This window comes from Leucoraja erinacea, unplaced genomic scaffold, assembly GCF_028641065.1.
Source record: "Leucoraja erinacea ecotype New England unplaced genomic scaffold, Leri_hhj_1 Leri_234S, whole genome shotgun sequence".
NCBI classification, from domain to species: domain Eukaryota; kingdom Metazoa; phylum Chordata; class Chondrichthyes; order Rajiformes; family Rajidae; genus Leucoraja; species Leucoraja erinaceus.
Genome location: NW_026576135.1, coordinates 93,959 through 121,744, shown reverse-complemented (window position 1 = coordinate 121,744; position 27,786 = coordinate 93,959). Strand labels below are relative to the sequence as shown.

The 27,786-nt window shown below is 49.4% G+C and overlaps 1 protein-coding gene across 1 annotated transcript; it reads right to left on the bottom strand.

Moving 5' to 3' along the window:
- Positions 1–553: 553 nt before the first annotated feature.
- Positions 554–26,566, bottom strand: cct7 (chaperonin containing TCP1, subunit 7 (eta)). The gene is made up of 12 exons (XM_055666305.1): positions 26,443–26,566; positions 22,533–22,686; positions 21,181–21,287; positions 20,925–21,050; positions 18,971–19,023; positions 16,971–17,142; positions 12,752–12,916; positions 10,989–11,177; positions 6,915–7,012; positions 5,620–5,752; positions 2,808–3,014; positions 554–939 (listed from the first exon to the last, which is right to left on the bottom strand). The coding sequence occupies exons 1-12, from the start codon at positions 26,509–26,511 to the stop codon at positions 718–720; spliced, it is 1,695 nt and encodes a 564-aa protein (XP_055522280.1). The 5' UTR covers positions 26,512–26,566; the 3' UTR covers positions 554–717.
- Between the last annotated feature and the right edge of the window lie 1,220 nt (positions 26,567–27,786).

Below are 27,786 nucleotides of genomic sequence, written 5' to 3'. Positions count from 1 at the left end.
CAAACTCATCAGGAAGGCCGGCTCCATCCTGGGGGCGGAGTTGGAGTTGGATTCACAGGAGGTTGGTCTTGGAGGGGGGAGGAGGATGCTCCTTAAACTGCGGAGCATCCCGGACAATACAGCTCACCCCCTCCGTGACACACTGGTCAACCTGAGGAGCACCTTCAGCAACAGACTGGCTCCACCAAGATGCAGCACACAACGCCACAGGAGATCCTTCTTCCCTGTGGCTATCAAACTGTACAACTCCTCCCCCTTCTGTCGTGGGGTAGACTGAGACTGACTCGCCTCCCCACCACCCCCCTCCCACGTAATCTTTGCACAGCCCCCAAGCCTTTCCACTCGTCACTTTAATTTCATGTTTCATGTATTTTGTGTTTCTATGACTGTTGGCAGATCAATTTCCCTCCTGGGATAAATAACGTTCCATCGTATTGTATCAAGAGGGAAACTAGGCCCCAGGTGAAGCCAGATGCAGGGTACAGGTTAACCACAGAAGGCTCAGTGTAATGAATAAGACCGCATGCGATTCAAAAGTGACAACAATGCAGGCTCAAGGTAATGGGAACTTTATTTCTCCGACACGTTTTTTGCCAGAAATAAAAAAATGATGAAAACAATAAATAGAGCTTGTGGGGGCTGGAGGGTGAACAGGCCCAGCGATGGTCACCGGGCCTGGGTCAGCCCCGTCCACAGCCCCGTACTGACCAGGCTGCCTCAGCGGCCCATGGGCATGCCCTTGCCACGGGACTTGGCAGCAGAGGGGTCCATAGTGGAGCGCGGGTTCCTGATGGTCTCATCCACAGACAGGATGAGGCAGGCCGCCTCCGAGGCAGCGGTCAGAGCGTTGATCCGCACGATCGCTGGCTCCCACACGCACGCCTCAAAGTTGTCCGCGATGTCCTCGTTGTTCACGTCCACTCCGTACCACACCCCTCCCTGTGGACACACACGCACCCATCACAGTGTAGACCCCCTCATCACAGTGTAGACCCCCGCAGCAGTGTAGACCCCCTCATCACAGTGTAGACCCCCTCACCACAGTATAGACCCCCTCACCACAGTGTAGACCCCCTCACCACAGTGTAGACCCCCTCACCACAGTGCACACCCCCTCCTCCTCCATCCCTAAGCAAACGAGAGCCCCCCCTCCCCAACCGCAGCACAAGCTGCCAGAGGAGATGCAGGGACTATCGCAATGTTCAAGAGACAGGTACATGGATAGGACAAGTCTACAGGGATATGGACCAAACGCAGGCGTGGGACTAGTGTAGCTGGGACATGTTGGTCGGTTGGGGTTATGGGCCTGTTTCCATGCTGTATCACTCTATGACATTGCAGAGTTGTGGTAGTCCACTGCACAGACCAGACTCCCCACCATCAACACTTCACACTGCCTCGGATATATAGCCAACATAATCAAAGATGGACACAAAGTTCTGGATTAACTCAGTGGGTCAGGCAGCATCTCTAGAAGGATAGGTGGTGCTTTGAGTCGGGACCCTTCTTCAGACTTAGTCCCAACATAAAACTTTACCAATCCATGTTCTCCACTTATTCTGCCTGACCCGCTGAGTTACTCCAGCACTCTGTGAAACGTCACCTATCCATGTTCTCCACAGATGCTGCCTGACCCGCTCAGTTACTCCATCACTCTGTGTCTATCTTGGATATAGCCAGCATCTGCAGTTCCTTCCAATCACAGTATAATCACAGACGTGTCCCACCCCGGTCATTCCTTCTTCTCCCCGCTCCCGTCCGGCAGAAGGTGCAGGAGCTTGAAAGCGCGCACCACCAGACTCAGGAACAGCTTCTTCCCCTCTGTTATCAGGCTTCTGAACGGTCCTTCCATAAGCTAGGGTACTGTCCGATTTACCTCTACCCCATAGCGGACATTGGACTTTGTCTGTGGAACTGATATGCTACAATGCTGAGAACTATATTCTGTACTCTGTATCTTCCCCTTTGCTCTACCAGAGTTTAGCCTGATTGTATAGTATTATCTGATCTGCTTCTGCTAAATAATTCCGTATACCCGTTTCTGCGTTCTATGTTACATGTAGCTCTGTACATGTAACAATAATAGAGTGCCTGTCTATTCCTTTATCACATGAGCAGGCAATTTACAATGCCAAATAATTTACCATTAAGCAAATCTCAACCTTCTCTATAACTGTAAAGCTATAACACTGTAACATATTCTGCACTCTGGAAAGGGTCTCAACCCAAAACATCACCAATCAAGATACTAATCAAGAACTTGTCAGTCTCTGCCTTAAAAATATCGACTGACTTGGCCTCCACAGCCGTCTGTGGCAATGAATTCTACAGATTCACTACCCTCTGACTAAAGAAATTCCTCCTCCTCCCCTTCCTGAAGGAACGCCCTTTATGTCTGAGGCTGTGGCCTCTGGCCCTGGACTCGCCCACTAGTGGAAATATCCTCTCCACATCCACGGGTCAGAGCCCGCGGCCGAGTCCGAGGGGGAAGAACAATGGGGACCCAGTGTGGGGTTGGGGGGGAAGGGCTGTGAAGGAGGAAGGGGGAGGGTGGAAGAACAATGGGGACCCGACGCAGTACTTTGTGAGTGCCATTTATGTAGCGAACATTTGCATACCGTGTGTTTCATTGTGACTTGTCACGTGACAATAAGGTATTAATTCATGAATGCGGTTGTTCACTAAATCTGGGAAGAGGATGACCAAGTGGGGGAGGGGGGAACGTAGTGGGAATCAGCGAGAGGCAAGCGCTCTGAGAGCCGAGAGCTGTAAACGGGTGGAGCGGCACGGACGGGATGCGTGTTTACCTGGGCGTGCTTGGCACGCAGCTTGTTGAGGATGTTGGTGGCGTCAAAGCCGGCGTTGTCACACAGTTGGCGCGGGATCACCTCCAGAGCCTTGGCGTACGCCCCGATCAGCAGCTGGACCTTGCCTGGGATGGTCCTGGAGTAATCCCGCAGGTACTTGGAGATCTCCATCTCAATGGCACCTCCCCCGGCCACCACGGAATCATTCTGCAAAGATGAGACAGAGCGGTGATTTAGTTTAGTTTAATTTAGAGATCCAGCATGGAAACAGGCCCTTCGGCCCACCAGATCCACACTGACCAGTGTAGGAGGGAATTGTAGAAAGTCACAGGACTTTCGGTCATGATCACATGGAATGGCGGTCGGTGCTGGTTCAAAGGGCTGAATGGGCTACTCCTGCACCAAAATGCTGTAAAAGATGGGTGCATGCTATCCAGTCAAATCATACTTTACATAAATATAATCAAATCACACACAAGTACAAGAGGTAGAGAGAAAGAAAAATGACAGAGTGCACCCTCCCTCTTTCCCTCCTTTTTATCTCCCTCCCTCTCCCTCTCTCCCTCCCCTAACAGTCTGTGACCCGTAGCGCTGTGGCTATAGCGCTCCGTGTGAAGCCCATAGCACTATGTGTAAAGGAAATAGCGCTCCAGCTGGCAGTGCTATTTTTACAACCCATAGTGCTGTTCTTTGAAATTCCCACGCGTTAAACTGACAGCGCTGTTTAAACCTGGAGCGGGACAGGCAGATCAAAGCTTCCAGATCTTGGAATTTAAAATACTAATAGATTTAATCTGCTATAATTTTTAGAAGTACAGTATGACTTTTTATATCCTTGCATTTTTAAGCAGCAAGATGAAGCAGGAAGTGGGGCTGATTTTTAAAAAATTCGTATTTTACATAGAAACATAGAAATTAGGTGCAGGAGTAGGCCATTCGGCCCTTCGAGCCTGCAAAACAAATCCGTACATCCCTATTCTGATCGCATTTCCGATCGTACAAAATACGGAAAATCCATACTGCTTGGCAGCTCTGCTCATGCTGTCATCTCTCCTCATGCTGTCATCTCTCAATCTCATCATCTCACGTTGTAAATCTTGTCTGCAAGACAACATCCTTCCTCTAACGGTGCCCAGAGCTGGCAGACACCAGGCTCTTCGCTCCTCATTGGGAAATCAGCCAACATAATCAAGGATTAACCACACCCCAGTCACTCCTCCTCCCCTCTCCCCTCTCCCCTCAGGCAGAAGGTACAGAAGCTTGAAAGTGTGCACCACCAGACTCGAGAACAGCTTCTTGGCCACTGTTAGCAGGCTTCCAGAAGCTAGGCTACGGTCCAGATTTACCAACCAGCATCATCAGGAACCAGTCTCAGCCCGGCCACTCCCTCTTCTCCCCTCCTCCCATCAGACAAGAGGTACAGAAGTGTGAAAACGCACACCTCCAGATTCAGGTAGACAAAAAGCTGGAGAGGCAGCATCTATGGAGCAAAGGAATGGGTGACATTTTGGGTCGAGATAGATGCTGCCCCATTCGCTGAGTTTCTCCAGCATTTTGTCGACCTTTGATTTTTCCACCATCTGCAGTTCTTTCTTAAACACCGCCAGATTCAGGGACAGTTTCTTCCCAGCTGTTATCAGGCAAGTGAATCATCCCATCAACAACTAGAGAGCAGTCCTGACCTGTTCTCCGACCAGTCTTATTGTCTCCGACTACATTTTATCTCTGTCCCACCCACTCCCCTGACATCAGTCTGAAGAAGGGACTCGAACCAAAACGTCGCCCATTTATTCTCTCCAGAGATACTGCCTGTCCCGCTGAGTTACTCCAGCATTTTGCGTCTACCTTCGATTTAAAACAGCATCTTGCAGTTCTTTCCGAAACAATAATAAATCTAATGTTTGTTTAATCGACGCAGAATGTCAAACCTCTCTCTCAACGTCAGCAAGACAAAGGAGATAGTGATGGACGTCAGGAAGTGAAGCGGTTCACACACCCCAGTCTGCATTGACAGTGCTGAAGTAGAGATAGTTGAAAGCTTCACATTCCCAGGAGTCAATATCACCAACAGCTTCTCCTGGACCACCCATACTGAAGCAACGACCAAGCAAGCACACCCACGCCTCTACTCCCTTACAAGGCTTAGGAAGTTCGGCATGTCCTAAACAACTCTCACCAACTTCTACAGATGCGCCGCAGGAAGCATTTTATCAGGATGCATCACAGCACGGTTTGGGAACAGCTCCATCCAAGACCGCAAGAAATTGCAGCGAATTGTGGACGCAGCCCAGACCATCGCACAAACCGACCTCCCTTCCATTGACTCCATCTACACCTCACGCTGCCTCGGCAAGGCCAGCAGCATCATCAAGGACCAGTCTCACTCCGGTCACTCCCTCTTCTCCCCTCTCCCACACCAAAGGCACAGAAGAGTGAAAACGCACACCTCCAGATTCAGGGACAATTTCTTCCCAGCTGACATCAGGCAACTGAATCATCCTACCACAACCAGAGAGCAGTCCTGAACTACTATCTACCTCATTGGTGACCCTTGAACTATCTTTACTCGGACTTTGCTGCATTTACCTTGCATTAAACATTATTCCTTTTACCTGTATCTGTACACTGTGGACGGCTCGATGGAAATCATGTATATTCTTTCCGCTGCTTAACACCCCACAAAAAGCTTTTCCCTGTACCTCGGTACATGTGACAATAAACCAAACTATAACGTCCCTACTACTCAATCTGGTTTCCGATTTTAAGGTCAATAACTCAGGACATCTACACATTTTAATGTTTGAGTTCTCACCTTAATGGCCCGCCTGACGATCATGATAGCATCATGAAGGGAGCGCTCAGTCTCATCCATAAACTGCTCCGAGCCTCCTCGCAGTAAGATGGTGCACGTCTTGGCCTTGGGGCATCCAGTGAAGAAATTGTATCTGCGGGAAGAGCAGGTACAAGAGGTTACAGGTCTCCATCATAACTCCCCAAGTGAAGACGTTAGAGATCTTCATCATCACTCCCCAAGTGTAGACGTTACAGATCTCCATAACTCCCCAAATGAAGCACAAGTCACACCAGAGGTGAGCTACGGCAACACTAGACGACTAAACATTAGGATGTTTACATCTCATGCTGCCTCGGCAAGGCCAGCAGCATCATCAAGGACCAGTCGCACACCGGCCACTCCCTCTTCTCCCTCTCCCTTCGGGCAAAATGTACACACTTCAGGGACAGATTCTTCCCGGCTGTTATCAGGCAACTGAATCTTCCTGCCACAGTCCTGAACTACTATCTACCTCATTGATGACCCCTGTACTATCTTTGATTGGATTTTACTGGCTTTACCTTGCACTAAACGATATTCCCTTATCATGTATCTATATACTGTAAACCGCTCGATTGTAATCATGCATTGTCTTTCCACTGTCTGGTCAGCACGCAACAAAAGCTTTTCACTGTTGACGTGACAATAAAGTAAACAGAATTGAACCAAACTGAATTGATTTATTCAGGGATATCCTGAAGGGAGGAAGTCTAGTCAGGGTCATTTGGTCAGGTACATGGATAGGAAGGATGTAGAAGTCTAAAGGATCTCGACCTGAAACCAATTTGTTGTATTATCTGATCTGATAGCAGGTTTTTCGCTGTTCTTTGATACTCGTGACAATAAGATAACTAACACCAACGTAGAGCTGTAGGGCGGCACGGTGGCACAGTGGTAGAGTTGCTGTCTTACAGTGGCAGAGACCCGGGTTCCATCCCGACTGTGTGCTGTCTGTACGGAGTTTGTACGCTCTCCCCGTGACTGCGTGGGTTTTCTCCGAGATCCTCGGTTTCCTCCCACACCCCAAAGGAGAACAGGTTTGTAGGTTAATTGGCTTGGTAAATGTAAAAATTGCCCCTATTGTACGTAGGATAGTGTTAATGTACGGGGTGATCGCTGGTCAGCGCGGACCCGGTGGGCTGAAGAGCCTGTTTCTGTGCTGTATCGCTAAACTAAACTGCTGCTGCTGTGAAAGCCACAGAGCGAGTCCAACAGCTCACAACGAGTAGATTCTGTGGAGTAAACGGCGTAGGTGGGAAGCCGGTCTTGGTTACCTTTCACTTCCAACCTGGGCCTCCTCGAACTGCTCGCACTGTCCCAGCACATCATCCGTCATGGCATTAATGCTAGTTTGAATGGAGCCGCCACAGGCCTGAGGGACACAGAGACAACTATGTTTACAGAGACTCAACACATGCACACATTCCATTCACAGTTAGGTAGACTAAACTGCTGGAGAAACTCAGCGGGTCAGGCAGCATCTATGGAGCGAAGGAATAGGTGACGTTTCAGGTCGACACTCTTCTTCAGTCTGATGTGGGGGTGTGGGGAGAAGAAAGGAAGTGGCGGAGACAATGGGCTGTGGGAGAGCTGGGAAGGGGGAAGGAAGGAGGGAGAAAGCAAGGACTACCTGAAATTGGAGAAGTCAATGTTCATACCGTTGGGGTGTAAACTACCCAAGTGACATACCAGGTGCTGCTCCTCCAATATGCGCTGGGCCTCACTCTGGCCATGGAGGAGGCAAAGGACAGAAAGGTCAGATTCAGAACGGGAGGGGAAGTTGAAGGGGAACCGAGCGGAGGATTTGGGCGAAGCGATGTAGAGCAGATGTAGAGCAGCGGATGCAATAGATAAGGTTGGAGGAGGTGCAGGTGAACCTCTGCTGCGCCTGGAAAGACTGCTTCCATTCACAGTTAGATTTAGCTCTTAGGGCTAACGGAATCAAGGGATTTGGGTAGAAGGCAGGAACGGGGTACTGATTTTGGATGATCAGCCATGATCATATTGAACGGCGGTGCTGGCTCGAAGGGCTGAATGGCCTACTCCTGCACCTATTTTCTAAGTTTTAACATCTGTCAGTATTGTCATATCCTTCGCATCCCGACTATTCTGAACTCATCCTGCCTTTGGAGTTTGCGTACAAAATCATGAGAGGAATAGGTCGGGTAGAGGCACACAGTCTCATGCCCAGAGAAGGGGAATTAAGAACCAGAGGACATAGGTTTAAGGTGAGGGGAGGAAAGATTTAATAGGAACCCGAGGGGTAACCTTTTCACACAAAAGATGGCGGGTGTATGGAACGAGCTGCCAGAGGAGGTAGTTGAGGCTGGGACTATCGCAACGTTTAAGAAACATTTAGGCAGGTTAGAAGGATATGGGCCAGACACAGGCAGGTGGGACTAGTGTAGTCGGACACGTTGTTCGGTGTGGCCAAGTTGGGCCGAGGGTCCTGTTATCTTGCGGTATGACTATTATGAGCTGAGGAAGATCGTGCTGGCATTGGGAAGGGTCCAGAGGAGGTTAACGAGAATGATCCCAGGGAATTATTGAGGACCCACGAATGATCCCAGGAATGAGTGGGCTAACATACAGATTTCTGATTCGTGAGCTGTCAACAACCGCCTCAGCCTTATGCCAGAGGCTGCTCCAATTGCCTTTTGCACAGGGAGAATGGTGGGCTCTGATGGACACCCTGAATCACTGAACCTGCCTTTGTTCAGGACACACGAGGCCCACGAGCAGCCAGGCAGCGGTGGAAGGAGCCGATGGCAACGCGCTGGGCCGGACCCGTCCCTTCTTCACCGACACAGTGCAGCCAAGGCACCAGGGTGTTAGGGGAAGAATAGAATACAATGCAGGAGCAACGAACTGCACATGCTGGTTTACAAAAACGCAGTAACTCAGTGGGTCAGGAGTTCTGCTTCTCTGGAGAATACGGAGAGGTGAAGTTTCAGGTCAGGACCCTTCTTGACTCTGGGGAAGGGTCCTGACCCGAAACATCACCTTATCCATGTTTTCCAGGGATGAAAGTTACTTGCCATGCTCTCATTTCTCACCTCTTGGGAAGAAGGTGCGGGAGCAGAAGAACCCTGGTTCATGTACAGTGACTTCCCAGCAACCATGGGGCACATGAATACTAGTTCTTTTCGTTTTTAGAGATACAGATACAGGATTTACAGATAGCTTGTGAATGAATGAATGAATGGAATGAACAAAATTCTTCGTTTTGCATACCCAAGGTATGATACCCAAGCCTGACCCCTCTCACCCTGGCCACAAACTTTTTGAATCACTTCCCTCTGGAAGGCGACTCCGGACTGTCAGAGCTACCACAGCCAGACATAAAAACAGCTTTTTTTCCCCCCACGAGTACAGGTGCACAACCTTTTATCCGAAGTTCCAAATAACGAAAACCTCCGAATTGCGACATTTTTTTCAGTCCTTGAAAAACGTACCGAGGGCGGTAGAGGTGACAGCGGAACCTCCGGTCGGTCTAAGAAGAAGGGGGAACTAAATCCCCATTCATAAAAGAGAAGGTGAGGGTATATTTTATAATTGACAATTTCTGCAGTTAAAAAGTTTAACGTTGCATGAGAACTTTTTAACTCAGGGGGCAGGCAGCAGCAAATTGTCGCTCCCTTCAGTTTCACCCCACCTACACCCCTCTGCTTCCCGGCCATGTGTGTGACCCCTTCCCTCCCCTCTCCAGCTCCCCGCCCATTGCACCGGCGCGGGGGGTTTGCACTGTCTTCACGTCAGAGCTGTTGTCAGTTGCGGGACCAACGGAGGCCCCCAACTGCAAGCAAGATCCCAGAGTAGCAGCCCAGCCCCGTTCCAAATTCCAGAGGAACACGCTCCCCGTAGGGACAGAAGCTGATGGTGTGCAAAGTACGTCTTGGTCTTGGGGTTGCGGATGAGGGGGCGCAGCTCGGGCTGTGACGTCTCCGGTTCACCCCCCCTGTACAGGAGCTGAGACTGGGAACTGTGGGGTTGTTTGCAGTTGCAGAGGGAGGGGGCAAGGGCGGTACAGTTCCCAAGCTCCAGTCCATACCGCACCGGAGACGTCAGGACCAACGGACACCCGACTTTGAACTCACCCCAGCAGCAACTCTAGCCCCCCCCTCCAACTGAGGAACCCGGGTTGCGGATGAGGGGGGCGCCTCGGGCTGTGGGTGAACTGCCACTTGCTTCTGTAATCGGGGAGCGGGTTCCTGTTGGTCCTGACGTCTCCGGCCATCCCCCTGGACAGGAGCTGAGAGACGTCAGGACCACCAGAAGCCGCTCCCCGATGCGCCGCTACAGCGACAAGTGGCAGTTCTCCCACAGCCCGAGCTGCGTCCCCTCATCGGGACACCGACCCCCAGGCCCACTGCAAGCACGGAGATCCCAGAGACTCACAGCCAGCAACAACTCTAGCCCAGCCCCGCTCCAACCAGAGGAACCCGGGTTGCGGATGAGGGGGTGCAGCTCGGGCTGTGGGCGAACTGCCACTTGTCGCCGTAGCGGCCCATCGGGGAGCGGATTCCTCTGGAGTTGGAGGGACAGGGAGACACAGCGGCTTTTGAGAATGGTGGGCAATCACTTCCAAAGTTCTGCCCACACAGTCAGTACACCTCTCCTACACTTGTCTCCCGCACTAAGATATCTCGCAGAGAATGATCCCAGCCTAACCCTCCCTATTCTCTCCTATTCTGCAAGAAAAAACTACATTGAAGACTCAAACTCGCGATCGAGTAACTGCCGGGATCGAGGCGCAAACTCGCGACCTTGCGGATATGAACCGAGCACTCTACCACTGAGCCAGCCGTTAAAATCTACGCTAAAAATCTTCCATTCCGAAAGCCGAAAAATTCTGAATTACGAAAAGTGTCTGGTCCCAAGGCTTTCGGATAAAAGGTTGTGCACCTGTAGTAGCTTTACTCAATAACCAAAAATCTGTAGCCTCCTTTTGCTCTGGTATTTTATTTAATTCACATGTTTAATTGAGAATGTTTTATTTATTAATGTTTAACGTTTTAAGTGTCAGTGCTAACTGTCACTGTATGTCATGTTGCCAGTTGCGGGCGGAGCACCAAGGCAAATTCCTTGTATGTGAACACTTGCCCAATAGGCTTATTCATTCATTAATTCATTCAAATAGTCACCACGTAAAGGGCATTGACAAAGTTACAAAGTATACCGCACTGGGTCCTCCTTTGAACTCCCCCCTCCCCCCTCACAGTGGCCCCCCCCATGCCGGATCCTCCTTTGAATGCTTCTGTAAGAAGTGAATTGTGTTGATGGCGGTACATTATAACAATGACTCTTCACACATTTTGACTCCAAGGTTAATCTGCAGAATCACTGACCATCATGGTCCGCTTGAGGTCCTCCTCTGGGACTCTGCCTGCACAGAAAAGGTCCCGGTCTGCAAAGTACTGGGTGGCCACATCACCGATGGGAAGTTTGGACAGCACAACCTTGGCCCCCGACAGGTGGACCTTCTCCAGCTTATCGTAAAGAATGCTCCATTCTGCGTCCACAATGGCCTGATAGTCCTAGAGGCGGCGAGAGATAAGAGCAATTAATAGCAAGGTCAGTTGGGGGGCTGTACTCTGTAGTGTGGAGGGGAAATACATGAGCACAAATATGTCAACCAGCGAAGGAAGGGACTTATTAACAGGTAAGGCAACAACTGATAATCCCTAATATCACCCCTTAGAGATCAGTTCAATTCAGTTTAAGAAAGAACTGCAGATGCTGGAAAAATCGAAGGTAGACAAAAATGCTGGAGAAACTCAGACCCTTCTTCAGACTTCTTCTAACCCTTCTTCAGTCTGGAGAAAGGTCTCGACCCGAAACGTCACCTATTTCCTTCGCTCCATAGATGCTGCCTCACCCGCTGAGTTTCTCCAGCATTTTTGTCTACCTTCAGAGTTCAATACACTTTATTATCACGTGTACCGATCATCATCATCGTTGAAAACATTAGCGACGCAGTGGTGCTGGTTTCCGACGGGAACGGTGACGGACGCACCACACATCTCTGTCCTCCAGTTCCTGCGGACATCCACCGCTGGAAGTGTGGGATTTTGGTGTGTGTGTGCTTTATCATCGTTCTGTGGCGTCAGCTAATACAATACAATACCATTTATTGTCATTGTCATATACACGGACCACTTATCGTCGAACCCTCGTCAGTAGGTACGAGGGCTGGCACGTGACGTCATGGGCTAGGGGAAGTGTCCTGCTACTTAAGGTTACCTCACCTCGAGACCTTGGCAGTCAACAGGTAACTGAGCCCGAGAGAACAACCTCGCTCAGCTACAGCAGCAATGATAATATAGTTAGCGGACCAACCCAACGTGTAGAACCTGAATAAACGACTGTTTGAACCAGCCTGACGTCTCACATTTATTCACCACGTTTGGTGCTGCTACATTGGTGACCCCCGCCACTCTTCCGCTTCCCGGCAATGGACCAGGCCCCGCATTCAACCCCCACACCGCTCCATGCCTTGTGAGACGGCCGCTGAGCTCTCACGCATGACCTGCCCGGAGCCGACCACCGGAGCAATGCTATGTACGACAGTGGTCGCAACTTCTAAGTGTGGCTGGCCGTTGGCTCGCTAGGAGCCCATCCGCCCATGTACCGAGGTACAGTGAAAAAGCATGCTCTCCAGCCAGCGTAAAGACGGTACGTGATTACATTCCAGAACTTGCTGCTTCCGGACGTTTTTAGCTATTCTCAATATTGAAACGCTGTTCCAATTGTTCACAGCAGTGTTTGTCCCTTTAGACTTTGGAGAGACAGCACAAAAACAGGCCCTTCGGCCCATAGTCAGAGCTGACCAGCGGTCACCCCATACACTCGCACTATCCCACACATTAGGGACAATTCATAATTTATACCGAAGCCAATTAAACTACAAACCCGCACGTCTTTGGTGTGTGGGAGGAACCCAGAGCACCCGGAGAAAACCCACTAGGTCACAGGGAACACTTTTCAAACTTTGTACAGACAGCACCCATAGCCAGGATCGAATCCGGGTCTCCGGCGCTATGAGGCAGCAACTCTACCGCTGAGCCACCGTGCCATACAATGCCCCACACGTGTCCTCTACACCACTGACCTCAACATTGGCCACCCGGACCTCAGCATTATCCTTCTCGGCTTTGAGCTCCAGCTCCACATTCAGCAGTGCGATCTTCGGCTTGGTGTACTTCTTGGGCTGCATCTCAAATCCAGCGTAAGAGAATGTTTTCTTGAAAGCAACACCGGCTACCAATTGAGATTCCTGTCATGGGGATCAACAACATGCAAGAAGGGATGAGAGAATGTCAGCAAACCCAGTAAATTCAAGCTACAGTTGTACAAGAAAGAGACACAAGGTTGCTGGGTTGTCAAAAAAGACACACGGCGCTGGGGTCAGGCAGCAGCTCTGGAGTAAATAGATGGGCGACATTTTGGGTCGGGACCATTCTGCAGACTATATGTCTTTTTTTTTAGACAGTTGTACAGATGAGAGGGGATCTTATTGAAACATATGATTATTAAGGGTTTGGACACGCTAGCGGCAGGAAACATGTTCCCGATGCTAGGGAAATCCAGAACCAGGAGCCACAGTTTAAGATTAAGGGGTAAGCCATTCAGAACGGAGACGAGGAAACACTTGTGAGTCTAGGGAGTTCTCTGCCTCAGAGGGCGGTGGAGGCCGGTTCTCTGGATACTTTCAAGAGAGCTAGATAGGGCTCTTAAAGTCAGCGGAGTCAGGGGATATGGGGAGCAGGCAGGAACGGGGTACTGATTGTGGATAATCAGCCATGATCGCATTGAATGGCGGTGCTGGCTCGAAGGACCGAATGGCCTCCTCCTGCACCTATTGTCTATAAGACATTATTGAGGCTATCATTGATGTATTGTGTTCAGTTTTGGCAGCAGCCCAGCTAAAGAAGATATGTCATTAAGCTGGTGAAAGTGCGGAGAAGATTTATAAGGATATTTTCAGGACACAAGGAACTGAAGAAGCTGGAATCTATAGCAGAGAAACGTAGAGACGTGAGGATGTTGCCAGGACTCGAGGGCATGAGCTACAGGGGTAGGTTAGGCAGGCTAGGACTTTGCTCATTGGAGCGTAGGAGGCTGAGGGGTAATCTTATAGTGGTGTATAAAACCATGAGAGTAAGTGCATAGAATTTTTTTTTCTAAGGTAGGGTATCAAGAAACATAGAAAATAGGTGGAGTAGGCCATTCGAGCCTGCACCGCCATTCAATATGATCATGGCTGATCATCCAACTCAGTATCCTGTACCTGCCTTCTCTCCATACCCCCTGATCCCTTTAGCCACAAGGGCCACATCTAACTCCCTCTTAAATATAGTCAATGAACTGGTCTCAACTACCTTCTGTGGCAGACAATTCCACAGATTCACCACTCTCTGTGTGAAAAATGTTTTTCTCATCTCAGTCCTAAAAGACTTCCCCCTTATCCTTAAACTGTGACCCCTTGTTCTGGACTTCCCCAACATCGGGAACAATCTTCCTGCATCTAGCCTGTCCATCCCCTTAAGAAAATTTTGTCAGTTTCTATAAAATCCCCCCTCAATCTTCTAAATTCCAGCGAGTACAAGCTGAGTCTATCCAGTCTTTCTTCATATGAAAGTCCTGTCATCCCAGGAATCAGTCTGGTGAACCTTCTCTGTACTCCCTCTATGGCAACAATGTCTTTCCTCAGATTGGGAGACCAAAACTGTACGCAATACTCCATGTGAGGTCTCACCAAGGTCCTGTTTTGGTGACCAAGGCAAGAACAAATAAGCCTGGGTTTAAGATGAGAGGGGAAAGATTTAATAGGGACCAGAGGTGCATATTTTTCCACACAGAGGATGGTGGGTATATGGAACTAGCTGCTAGAGAAAGTGGCACATTAACAACATTTATAAGAAATTAGGACAGCTGCATAAGAACGATTTTGAAAGATATGGACCAAACACAGGAGGATCTTGGATGGGGTATATTGGTTGGCATGGACGCGTTGGGCCAAAGGCATTTCCGTGCTGCACGGAAAGGCCATCATGCCATTTGCTTTCTTCACTGCCTGCTGTACCTGCATGCTTACTTTCATTACGGCGGCGCGACTCACCTGTTGCAGCGGCCCCTACAGCCTGTCTGTCTTTTTTTAAATTTTTTGTCTAGTTAAATGTAGTGTTGGTGTTTTTTCAATAGTGGTTTTAAATGTGTATATGTGGGGGGCGGGAGGGGGAAACTGTTTAAAATCTCTTCCCTGTCCGGGAGACCCGACCTTTTCCGTCGGGTCTCCGTTGTCGTTGGGGCCTAGCACCGTGGAGCGGCCTCCAACCTGAACGACCCGGGGGCTCGGGAGACTGCGGACTACTCACCATCGTGGGGCTGGCCGGCCTCGGAGCGCGGGGAGCGGCGGTGACTCGCTGCTGCGACTCGACTCCTGGGGCTCGGAGGCTCCAGCAACGCAGCCGCAGGTCCGGTGAACTGGGACATCGGAAGCTCGCGGAGCCGGGGGGAGAGAGAGACCGCTTCCTGGAGCTCCCGCAACGCGACTTCTCCAGCCCGTGTCGCAGGGTTGGAACGACCCGGAGCGGGGACGTACATCGCCCGGCGCGGCTTCATGGCCGTGGGACATTACAGTGCCTGCCGGGGGCTCCAACATTGTGACTTTTAGACCGAGAGTGGGGCCGTAAATCGCCTGGCATGGCCTAAAATGGCCATGGGACTTAGCATCGCCCGCCTGGGGCTTGGTCATCGGGAGTGAAATGGAGAACAGGGGAGAGAAAAGACTTTGCCTTCCATCACAGTGGGTTCACTGTGATGGATGCTTGTGTGAATTAAATTGTGTGTACGTCTGTAGGAAATTGTCTTTGTTTGTATGGCTGTGGAAACGGAATTTCGTTTGAGCCTCGCTGAGGCTCAAATGACAATAAATGGTATTGTATTGTATTGAACAAGGACCCCCAGATCCCATTGTACTTCCCCTTTTCCCAACTTGACACCATTTAGATAATAATCTCCATTGCTCAGGGAAATAGCACAGAAACAGAACCTTCGGCCCCACACAGCTGGCCATCAATCACCCATTTTATGTTATCCCACTTTCCCCCATCCACTCCCGAAACATTATGGACAATTTACACAGGGCCAATTAACCTACAAAGCCACGCGTCTTTGGTGATGTGGGAGGAAACGACAGCACCCGGTGGAAACCCACGGCATCACAGGGAGCACATGCAAACTCCACACAGACAGCACCCGAGGTCAGGATCGAACCGTTGATGTGTCATGCAAAATCAGATGCAATTTGAAAGTCTGCCAGCTTTTTAACCTTCTTGATTTCTTCGGGGAGTTAAGAATATGTTAGGACAGCGATGTGTAAAAATACAAAAGCATAAAAATCATAACCTTTTAAGTTATAGTGGAAAACTGTAAAATTCCGTGATATTTCACAATAGACAATAGGTGCAGCAGTAGGCCATTTGGCCCCTCGAGCCAGCACCGCCATTCAATGTAATCATGGCTGATCATTCACAATCAGTACCATGCTCCTGCCTTCTCCCCATATCCCCTGACTCCGCTATCTTTAAGAGCCCAATCTAGCTCTCTCTTGAAAGTATCCAGAGAACCGGCCTCCAACGCCCTCTGAGGCAGAGAATTCCACAGACTCACAACTCTGTGTGAAAAAGTGTTTCCTCGTCTCCGTTCTAAATGGCTTACTCCTTATTCTTAAACTGTGGCCCCTGGTTCTGGACTCCCCCAACATCAGGAACATGTTTCCAGCCTCTAGCGTGTCGAAGCCCTTATTAATCTTATGTTTCAATAAGATCCCCTCTCATCCTAAATTCCAGAGTACACAAGCCCAGCCGCTCCATTCTATCAACATACGACAGTCCCACCATCCCGAGAATTAACCTTGTGAACCTACGCTGCACTCCCTCAATAGCAAGAAGGTCCTTCCTCAAGTTTGGAGACCAAAACTGCACACAATACTCCAGGTGTGGTCTCACTAGGGCCCTGTACAACTGCAGACGGACCTCTTTGCTCCCATACTCAACTCTTCTTATTATAAAGGCCAACATGCCATTCGCTTTCTTCACTGCCTGCTGTACCTGCATGCTTATTTTCATTGATTGATGAACAAGGACCCCCAGATCCCGTTGTACTTCCCCTTTTCCCAACTTGACACCATTTAGATAATAATCTGCCTTCCTGATTTTGACCTCACATTTATCCACATCTACTGCATCTACCCACTCACCCAACGTGTCCAAGTCACCCTAACGGGCTAGAATCATCTGCAGACAGAATATATGTTGAGCACTGACCTCCAAACCACCTCCTTGAACTTTCTTAATTCCGATCATTTTCAGTGGCAGGAGATCATCCAATATCATGACGGCTTCCACCACCATCTTGGAGAAGAAGTCCTTCTGCGGAGCAATCAGTTTGGAGCTGAGGGCAGTGGCAGCACATTTCTCAAAAAGCTCTCGCTGAAGTCTACATGGACAGGAGAGAAGGACAAACATAAAAAGCACCTGCATCGGACAGAACAGCACAGTGGTAGAGCTGCTGCCTCACAGCGCCGCAGACCCAATTTCAACCCTGGATCCCGACTACGGGTGCTGTCCATGTGGAGTTTGCACGTTCTGTCCCCCCCAAGATCATGTGAGCTATCTCCGGTGCTCGGGTTTCCACCCCACGCCCCAAAGCCTTGCAGATTTGTAGGTTAATTGGCTTCAGTAAAATTGTATATTGTCCCTAGTGTGTAGGATAGTGTGCATATACGGGGTGATCACAGATCGGCGCAGACTCGGTGGGCCAAAGATCCTGTTTCTGCGCTGTATCGCTAAACTAAACATAACATGGAACATTACAGCACAGCACATGAACAGGCCATTCAGTCCACATCTGTGCTGAGCATGCCTGGCTAAACTGATCTCATCTGCCAGTGCATGATCAATATTCCTCTATTCCTTGCTCTTCCATGTGTCTACCCAAAAGCCTCAATAGCCTCTATCGTATCTGCCTCCACCACCACCCCAGGCAGTGCATTCCAGGCCCTCATGTCGACACATGGAACTGGAGACGTTTGAATTGATTCCTTAGAGTGGTCTTATAGGGGGGGGGGGTGATCTTATAGAGGTGTACATGACCATCAGGTAGATTCAGGGACAAGTGGAAGTACAACTGGATCTGGGAGTCCTTGTTCTTCAGTCAATGAAAGTAAGCATGCGGGTACAGCAGGCAGAGAAGAAAGCGAATGGCATGTTGGCCTTCATAACAAGATAAATTGAATATAGGAGCAAAGAGGTTCTTCTGCAGTTGTACAGGGTGACCTAGTGAGACCACACCTGGAGTATTGTGTGCAGTTTTAGTCTCTTAATTTGAGGAAGGACATTCTTGCTATTGAGGGAGTGCAGCGTAGATTTATAAGGTTAGTTCCAGGGATGGCGGGACTGTCATATGCTGAGAGAATGGAGCGGCTGGGCTTGTACACTCTGGAGTTTAGAAGGATGAGAGGGATTCTTATTGAAACATATAAGATTATTAAGGGTTTGGACACATTAGAGGCAGGAAACATGTTCCCGATATTGGTAGAGTCCAGAACCAGGGGCCACTGTTTAAGAACAAGGTGTAAGCCTGTTAGAACGGAGATGAGGAAAAACCTTTTTCACACAGAGAGTTGTGAGTCTGTGGAATTCTCTGCCTCAGAGGGCGGTGGAGGCCAGTTTTCTGGATACTTTCAAGAGAGAGCTAGATAGTGCTCTTAAAGAGTCAGGGGACATGGGGAGAAGGCAGGAACAGGGTACTGATTGTGGATGATCAGCCATGATCACATTGAATGGCGGTGCTGGCTCGAAGGGCCGAATGGCCTCCTCCTGCACCTATTGTTTATTGATCGTGGGTCATGTTTTTCCTTACTTGGGGGTTGAGGTTTATTATTGTCAGATGCAGAGAAAGGATTTGTTTTGCATACTATCCAAATAGATCAGATATACCATACTCAGGTAAAAATCGTTCAAACTCAAGTATAATAAAGGGGACGATACAGAGTGCAGACTATAGTTCTCTGCATTGTAGCGCATCAGTTCCACAGACAAAGTCCAATGTCCGCAATGGGGTAGAGGTGCACCTTATGCCAGACGGGAGCGGGGAGCAGGGTGGGACAAGTTTGTGATTATGTCGGATTCTTTCCTGAGACAGCATAAAGTGCAGATGGAATCGATGGTGGGGAGTGTGATCTGTGTACAAACTGTAACAATATGATCAGGCTGATTGGATTTCTGGTTACCATCCGCATAAACTCTGAGACAATCATACTTACTCCTTGTCATCTTTCTTCACAGTTACAGCAATGGATTTAATTTTTTCCACAGCCTGTTCACAAAAACAAAATAAGATCATATACAGTCAAAGAAACAAGCCAAAGTTTTCCTGCTGTCTTATCAACATTTATAACATTAAACTGTTTTGTGGCATGAGAGTCATACAGCACGGAAACAAGCCCTCTATCTAACGAGTCTATGCCAACCAGGATGCCCCATCTACTCTAGTCCCATTTGCCTGCATTTGGCCCAAAACCATCTGAAGTCTTCTTATCCATGTACCTGTCCAAGTATCTTTTGAATGGTTACAAATGCGTGTACATAGCATGTGGAAAAATGGGACTGGATGAATGGGTCGGTGGAAACTTAATACGTATACAGTAGCTTTCACAACCTCTGGACCTCTGAGCACGTCACAGCCAATGTACATTCAACTGTTATGTAGAAGAAAATAAACTGCCACAACTGTGACTGGACCTTCTGTTTAGCGATGTTAACAAGAGATGTTATTATTGGCTCAGTGCACAGGGGAGAGCTTCGTGTCATGTACACATCTACAGCTCTGCCCTCATTTACCTATTTGATCACGTCTTCAAATATCTCAACCACCAACGTAAAAAAACATGCTGACTGTCCCTAATCAGACCTTGTCGGTCTAAATGCCTGTGTAACCTATCCCTCAGTAACTTTCCAACTACAGATTTTAAGCTCACCGGCCTTTAGTTCCCAGCATTTACCATGCAGCCCTTCTTGAATAGACACAACATTTGCCACCCTCCAGTCTCAGGGGGCGGTGGAGGCCGGTTCTCGGGATACTTTCAAGAGAGAGCTAGATAGGGCTCTTAAAGATAGCGGAGTCAGGGGATACGGGGAGAATGGAGGAATGGGATACTGATTGGGGATGATCAGCCATGATCACATTGAATGGCGGTGCTGGCTCGAAGGGCCGAATGGCCTACTCCTGCACCTATTGTCTTCCGGCACCTTTCCTGTAGTTATCGACGAATCGTAAATTTCAACCAGGGCTCCCGCAATTTCCTCTCTGGGTTCTCACAATGTCCTTGGATATATCTGATCAGGCTTTGGAGATTTGTCTACCTTCATATACGATAATACCTTAAGCACTTCTTTGATCGTAACACTGACTGCTATCAAGACACTTCCATTGACTATCCCAAATTCCTCTGCCCTCTTGTGATTCTTCACGGTAACTACACAGGAGATATTCACATTAAGGACCTTACCCATCTCCTGTGGCTCTATACATAATAAATGCTTTCCCAAATAAGCTGCAAACCAAAATCTCCGTTCAATCCTAGCCCAGCCAGTGTAAAATTACTAAAGAGGAACATGGCAGCATAGTGGCACTCAGGTCTTTTGCATTGTGAGGCAGCTGGTAGTGCAATTGCCTCAGAACACCACAGTACTGGTAGACACAAAATACTGGAGTAAGTCAGCGGGTCAGGCAGCATCTTTGCTGAGAAGGAATGGGCTACGTTTCAGGTGAAGACCCTTCTTCAGACTGAATGACTTCAGATCAATCTGAAGGAAGGTCTCGACCCGAAACATCACCAATTCCATCTCTCCAGAGATGCTGCCTCTCCCGCTGAGATTTAAATCAGCATCTGCAGTGCTTTCCTACACATCTCCTCCACCACAGTATTACTGTCAATCCCGACCTCGAGGGCTATTTGCGTGGAGTTTGCACGTTCTCCCTGCGAACGCGCAAGTTTACTCTGTCCGGGTGCTCCGATTTCCTCCCACATCCCAAAGACGTGCAGGTTTGTAGGTTAATTGGCTTCCATGCAACGCCCCTAGTGTGTAGGGGAGTGGATGCGAATTTTAGGATAACAGAGAACTAGTGTAAAAGGGTGATCGGTAGTCGGCGTGGACTCGGTGTGCTGCAGGGCTTCTTTCCATGCTGTATCTTTAGAACAAAACAAGGCATATTACCAGCTGGGTGGCCGTGCGAAAGGATCGGATGATTATCTGGGGATGAAGCCCCTCCTCCACGTACGATTTAATCTGTCTGAGGAATTCTGCGGCCAACAGAGTAACTGAAGTAGTCCCATCGCCCACCTGGAGGCACAAGAACGGACAATGTACTAACATTATATTGTTTTTAATCTATAAGCATCAAGCACTCAAGTTGCTGGTCCAAGGACAAGTTGTGATCCCACCCAATAGTGGGAATGATGGTTTTCTTTACCTCAGCGTCTTGTGATTTTGCAATGTCTACAAGGGTTTTTGCAGCAGGGTGAACAACATCAAGCAGCTTTAAGATGGTGGCCCCGTCGTTGGAAATGGTCGCTTTTCCTGTTGAATAAATAAACATAGATAGTTAAACGGGTTCATTTAAGAAGCTGTAAATGCCACAAGTGGGAACAAACAGGTTCACAACAGTAAAGAAAGCCAAAAAAAAAAAAAAAACACAAAGTGCTGCAGTAGCTCAGGTAGCACAGTGGGAGAGTTGCTGCCTTAAAGCGCCAGAGACCCGGGTTCGATCCTGACTACAGATGCTGTCTGTACGGAGTTTGTACGTTCTCCCTGTGCCTGCGTAGGTTTTCTCTGGGTGCTCAGGTTTCATCCCACACTCCAAAGATGTACAGGTTTGTAGATAATTGGCTTTGGGAAATAAAAAATGGTGAATTGCCCCTAGTGTTTAGGATAGTGCGAGTGTACGGGGTGATCGCTGGTCAGCACAGACTTGGTGGGTCATTGGGCCTGTTTCCGCACTGTATCTCAAAAGCCTAAATCTCTAGTCATATTTCAATTTACTAAACTACAATTAGTAAATTTAAAGGCAATGATTATTTGATGCCTCCCACTGTCCCCTTCTACCTATATCCCACTTACACATTTCACTCCTCTTCCTCCTTTATCGAAGCCGTACTTCACCATTAGATAGGGGTCTTAAATATAACGGAGTCACGGGGATATAGGGAGAAGGCAGGAACGGGGGACTGATTGTGGATGATCATCCATGATCACATTCAATGGCGGTGCTGGCTCCAAGGGCCGAATGGCCTACTCCTGCACCTATTGTCTATTGTCAATCATCCCCTTCCCCTATATCCACCTATCACTTGCCAGGCTTTGTCCCACCCCCGTATTTCTTCATCCAATAGACAATAGGTGCAGGAGTAGGCCATTTGGCCCTCCGAGTCCACACCGACCAGCGATCCATGCACACGAACACTAACCTACACATACCAGGGACAATTTTACATTTATACCAAGCCAATTAACCTACATTAATTTATGCGTAAAAAATAAATAAAAATCTATACGTCTTTGGAGCGTGGGAGGAAACCGGAGATTCTGGTGAAAACCCACGCAGGTCACGGGGAGAACGTACAAACTCTGTGCAGACAGCACCTGTAGTCAGTATTGAACCCGAGTCTCTGGCCCTGTAGGGGAGCAACTCTACTGCTGTACCACCCTAAATTGGACAACATAGAATTAGCGTGAATGGGTGATGGATGTTGGCATGAATCGGTGGGACGAAGGGCCTGTTTACATGCTGTATCTGAAAACTGAACACAGTGCCCAGTGCCTTACCTCTGTCATCCACAATGAGCTTGTCCATTCCTCGTGGCCCCAACGTGGTGCGAATGGCCTCTGCGATCACCTGGCAGGCATTAATGTTACTGACAAGCTGAGGGGTCCCTTGTGAAGTGTCAGTGCCTTCCTTCAGGAGGATAACTGGTGCAGACTGCAGAACAAAGGACAGCTTTTATTTCGCCCATTTATTCTAGATTGTCACAGTCTTAACAAGTCAATTTTCTAAATTAAAACCTAAAGAACAAATTACCATCAAAGTTGAAAAGATAACACAAAGCTTGAATGTGGAAAGACTGCAGAAGCTGGTTTGAACCATGGACACAAAAAGCTGGAGTAACTCGGCGGGTCAGGAGAAAAGGAATAGGTGACGTTTCAGGGTCGATGCCCATCTTCAGGCCTGTATGGTCTTGACCCGAAATGTCATCTATTCCTGTTCTCCAGAGATGCTGCCTCACCCGCTGAGTTACTCCAGCTTTTTGTGTCTACATACAAAGCTTGAAAACTGGCATCAAATATCAAAAGCTATTCAACCCACCACTGCCTATCTCAAAGGTACTCACATTTTCCCACCTTGATCTTTTCAAATCTTTCCGTAGAACAATTTCATTTCACTGCACATCTTGTATGTGTATGTGACAAATAAAGTTGACTTGACTTGATACCTGATACATATACCTTCATTCCCTGCATATTCATGTGCCTACCTAAATCCAAGTGAAACACCAATATCATATCTGCCTCCACCACCAGTGTGTTCCAAGCACCCTCCACCCTCTGTATCACACATCTCGCTTAACTTTGCCCATCTCACCCTAAAGCAATGCCCTCTGGGCTTTGCCAATCTGGTCTTTGCCCACCCTGGGGAGAAAGGTTCTGACTGTCTACCCTATTAGGACTATTATTATATATACGTCTACCTCAATCTCCATCATTCCAGAGAAAACAATCCAAGTCTACTCAACCTCACCTGAAAGGTTCATAGGTTATAGGATTCAGCCCATCAAGTCTGCTCCGCCATTCAATCATGGCTGGTCCATCTTTCCCTCACCACCCCATTCCCCTGCCTTCGAGTGAATCTGCTATCATACAGTACAATTGCTCCACGCTTTCAAATCATAAGGTCATAAGTGAAGGGAGCAGAATTAGGCCATTCGGCCCATCAAGCAATAAAATAAACTTAGTCTTCTCGTTGCTACTGTCGGCTGGAGATACAGAAGCCTGTAGAAGAAGAGGTCCCACACCACCAGGTTCAGCAACAGCTACTTTCCTACAACCATCAGGTTCTTGAACAGACCCTAATCTTCCCTCAACAACAGAACACTCTGGACTGTCATGCACTTTCTTCCCCAATTGCATTTTGCACGCTGTCTTGTTATTTTGCATAACCTTTTGTATAAACTTATATATGATTTATCTTTCTGTGTGTTGTCTGAGTCTATGTACCTGCGATGCTGCTACAAGCAAGGTTTTCATTGTCCTGGAGCCACAAGGTACATGTACGTTGACCACTCACATCTCATTCCCCCTCCCGCCCGGCAGTAGATACACGAGCTTAAAAGCACGCGCCACCAGATTCAGGATCACTCTGTTATCAGACTACTGAACTGTCCTGCCATAAGCTAGAGTGTATTCATGATCTCCCAGCCTGCCTCACTGGCTGAGTTCCTCCAGCATTTTTGTCTCCCTTCGATTTTTCCAGCATCTGCTGTTCTTTCTTAAATATTCTGCACTCTGGTATTTTTCCTTTTGGATGGTTTAATTGTACTCGTATAGAATGATTTGACTGGACAGCACATGTCTTGGTACAGGTGACAATAATAAACCAATATCAACTGGACCTGACTTTCAGATGAGACATTAAAATGCCCAGATATGAAAGATCCCAGGGCCACTGATTTAGTGTCACAGCTGAACCCTCTCCCTGGTACCCCAGAACAGACATTTCCCCACAATCTAGCCGGCATCAGCGAGTTGCTCTTTCCATAATAGACACCAAATACTGGAGTAACTCAGCAGAACAGGCAGCATCTCTGGTTAGAAGGAATGAGTGACGTTTCGGGTTGAGATCCTTCTTTAGACACAGGCTTCCTGCTGTCATCCCCACCGCAAACCAACACCATCGGCACGGTGGCGCAGCAGTAGATTCACTGCCTTACAGCCAGGTTCGATCCTGACTACGGGTGCTGCCTGTACGGAGTTTGTACGTTCTTCCCGTGACCTACGTGGGTTTTCTCCGAGATCTTCGGTTTCCTCCCACACTCCAAAGACGTGCGGGTTTGTAGGTTAATTGGCTTGGTATAAATGTAAATTGTCCCTAGTGTGTGTAGGATAGTGTTAACGGGCGGGAATCGTTGGGCGGTGCGGACTCGGTGGGCCTAAGGGTTTGTTAACCAAGTCTGTAGTCACTTAACTAAACTATCGATTCACAATATCAACCCGCATGCAAATACCCTGTGTCTCACCACCTCTGCAACCCAATACCACTCCCACATCCCACCATGAGAGGAATACATCGGGCAGACGCACAGTCTTTTGCCCAGAGTCAGGGAATCGAGAAACCAGAAGACATAGGTTTAAGGTGAGGTGGGAAAGATTTAATAGGATCCCGAGGGGGAGCTTTCTCACACAAAGGGTGGTGGGTGTATGGAACAAGTTGCCAGAGGAGGTAGTTGAGGCAGGGACTATTCCAACGTTTAAGAAACATTTAGACAGGTACATGGATAGGGCAGGTTTGGATAGATATGGGCCAAACGCAGGCAGGTGGGACTAGCATCGATGGGACATGTTGGTTGGTGTGGGCAAGTTGGGCCTGTTTCCACTGTATCACTCTATGACACCACCACATACCACACACCACCTTCGCCCACAAACCCTTTTATACCACTACCCACCTGATTCCCTAAACACCCACCCCTCATCACCTAGACCCCACACCCTCACCCCAAACAGCCTGCACCTTCCCCAAATCCTTACCAACACACTCCTCACCCCACTATACACGCCCCCTCCACCTCACCCAGACCCTACACAGCCTACACCTCCGCCCCAATCACCCACACCTTGCACCTCCTACATCCAAACCCTCACCCCCACCTATGATCGCACCCTGTACTCCACGCATGACACCCTCCATCTACAGCTCCACCCCTCAGTCTCCCACCCCTTCCCTCCCCAGTGCTGCTCTATCTGGCAACCAGTCGAATCCCCACCCTCACCCCCCTTTCCCCCTCTCCCTCCTCCTGTGCTGCTCTACCTGGCAACCAGTTGGATCCCCACCCTCACCACCCCTTCCCCATCTCCTCACCCCCCCCTCTCCTCTTCCCCAGTGCTGCTCTACCTGGCAACCAGTCGGATCCCCACCCTCACCCTCCCTTCCCCCTCTCCCTCCTCTCCCCCAGTGCTGCCCTACCTGTGTGGGGAGGGGAGGGGGCAACCCTGCCTGCCTGCCAGCCAATCTGTCTCCCTCCCTTCCTCACCCATCCCCCAACGCTGCTCTACCTAGTGGGGGCCACCCTGGCAACCAGTCAGTTCCCCACCCTCACCCCACTTCCCCATCTCCCTCCCCCTGTGCTGCTCTACCTGGGGGGGTTCTAGGGCCAGCCCTGCCAGCCAGCCAGTCCCCACCCTCATCTCTCCCCCCCCCTACCCCAAGTGCCCGAGCCCGAGCCGCCCGCTTTAAGCGCCGGGGCCCAGTCCCTCCCTCCCTCCCGGCCCATCCGGACATGTCGGGCTCCGCCGGCCCCGGCCCCCTACATCCATCCTCCCACCCGCTAATATCGCCTCCATCCGCCGGCCCACACGGCCCGCCACACGCCGGCTCCATGCCCGGGCCCGATGGACAGCGGGAGCAGGCGGATGGCGCCGGATTTCACGGCCCCCCTCCCTCCCGTCTCTCGCCGCCGCTCACCATCATCGTGCCGGCTGCTCGGAACCTTCCAGCAACTGCCCGCCCCGCCCCGCCCCTCCACCGCGTCATGACGCAGGCGGAGACGCGCACACGTCGCCGTGGTGACCGCGAAGACGGACGGCCTGCCAGCGCCAAAGATGGCCGCCCGAGTCAAACTCAAACCAGGCACTGCCAACATCAAAGATGGCAGCCAAGAGACAAGTCAGATCTTGGTTCTTGGTTTCTTGATCCTACAAAATATTCCAACTGGAATTTAAACTGGGGGTGGTGAAGGGAGGGATTAAGCCAGAAATTGGGAAGAAAGAGCTACTTTAAATTTAGTTGCATCTGGTTGGGTAACTATAGTTGGGTGGAGATTATTCCATGCTTTAATTGTGCGGGGGAAGAACGAATTGCTGTACACATCTGTCTTTGTAGCTGGGATCACAAATTGGATCGAATGCCCTCGTCTGCTCCTAATTGGTTTGGGTTTGGTGTAGGTCTTGTAGTCTATGTCGAGCTGACCATTTAACATTTTGTAAAAACAGGTCAAACGGTGAGTTTCACGTCTGTCTTGGAGAGGGTTCCACCCCGACCAGAGAATTCAGAAGTTTGGTGACACTCGCTTCTCTCTCATAGGTGTTAGTAACAAATCGAGCTGCCTGTCTTTGGACACGTTCGATGGAAGAACGTCACCATCAATGATGGCAGCTCAAGACAAGACAGCCATCATCAAATATGGCAGCTCAAGTCAAGCCAAGCACTGCCAGCATCAAAGATGCCAACTCAAGTCATGCCTGGCACTGCCAGCGTCAAAGATGCCAACTCAAGTCATGCCTGGCACTGCCAGCATCAAAGATGGCAGCACAAGTCAAGTCAGACCCGCCCAGCATGAAATATGGCAGCACAAGTCATGCCAGCATCAAAGATGGCAGCACAAGTCAAGCATAGCACTTAACCGCAAGAGATGCAACACTTGTCCCTTTACCTCCCCCCCTCGACTCCGTTCAAGGACCCAAGCAGTCGTTCCAGGTGCGACAGAGGTTTACCTGCATCTCCTCCAACCTCATCTACTGCATCCGCTGCTCTAGATGTCAGCAGATCTATATCGGTGAGACCAAGCGGAGGTTGGGCGATCGTTTCGCCGAACACCTCCGCTCGGTCCGCAATAACCAAGCTGACCTCCCGGTGGCTCAGCACTTCAACTCCCCCTCCCACTCCGTCTCCGACCTCTCTGTCCTGGGTCTCCTCCATGGCCACAGCGAGCAGCACCGGAAATTGGAGGAACAGCACCTCATATTCCGTTTGGGGAGTCTGCATCCTGGGGGCATGAACATCGAATTCTCCCAATTTTGTTAGTCCTTG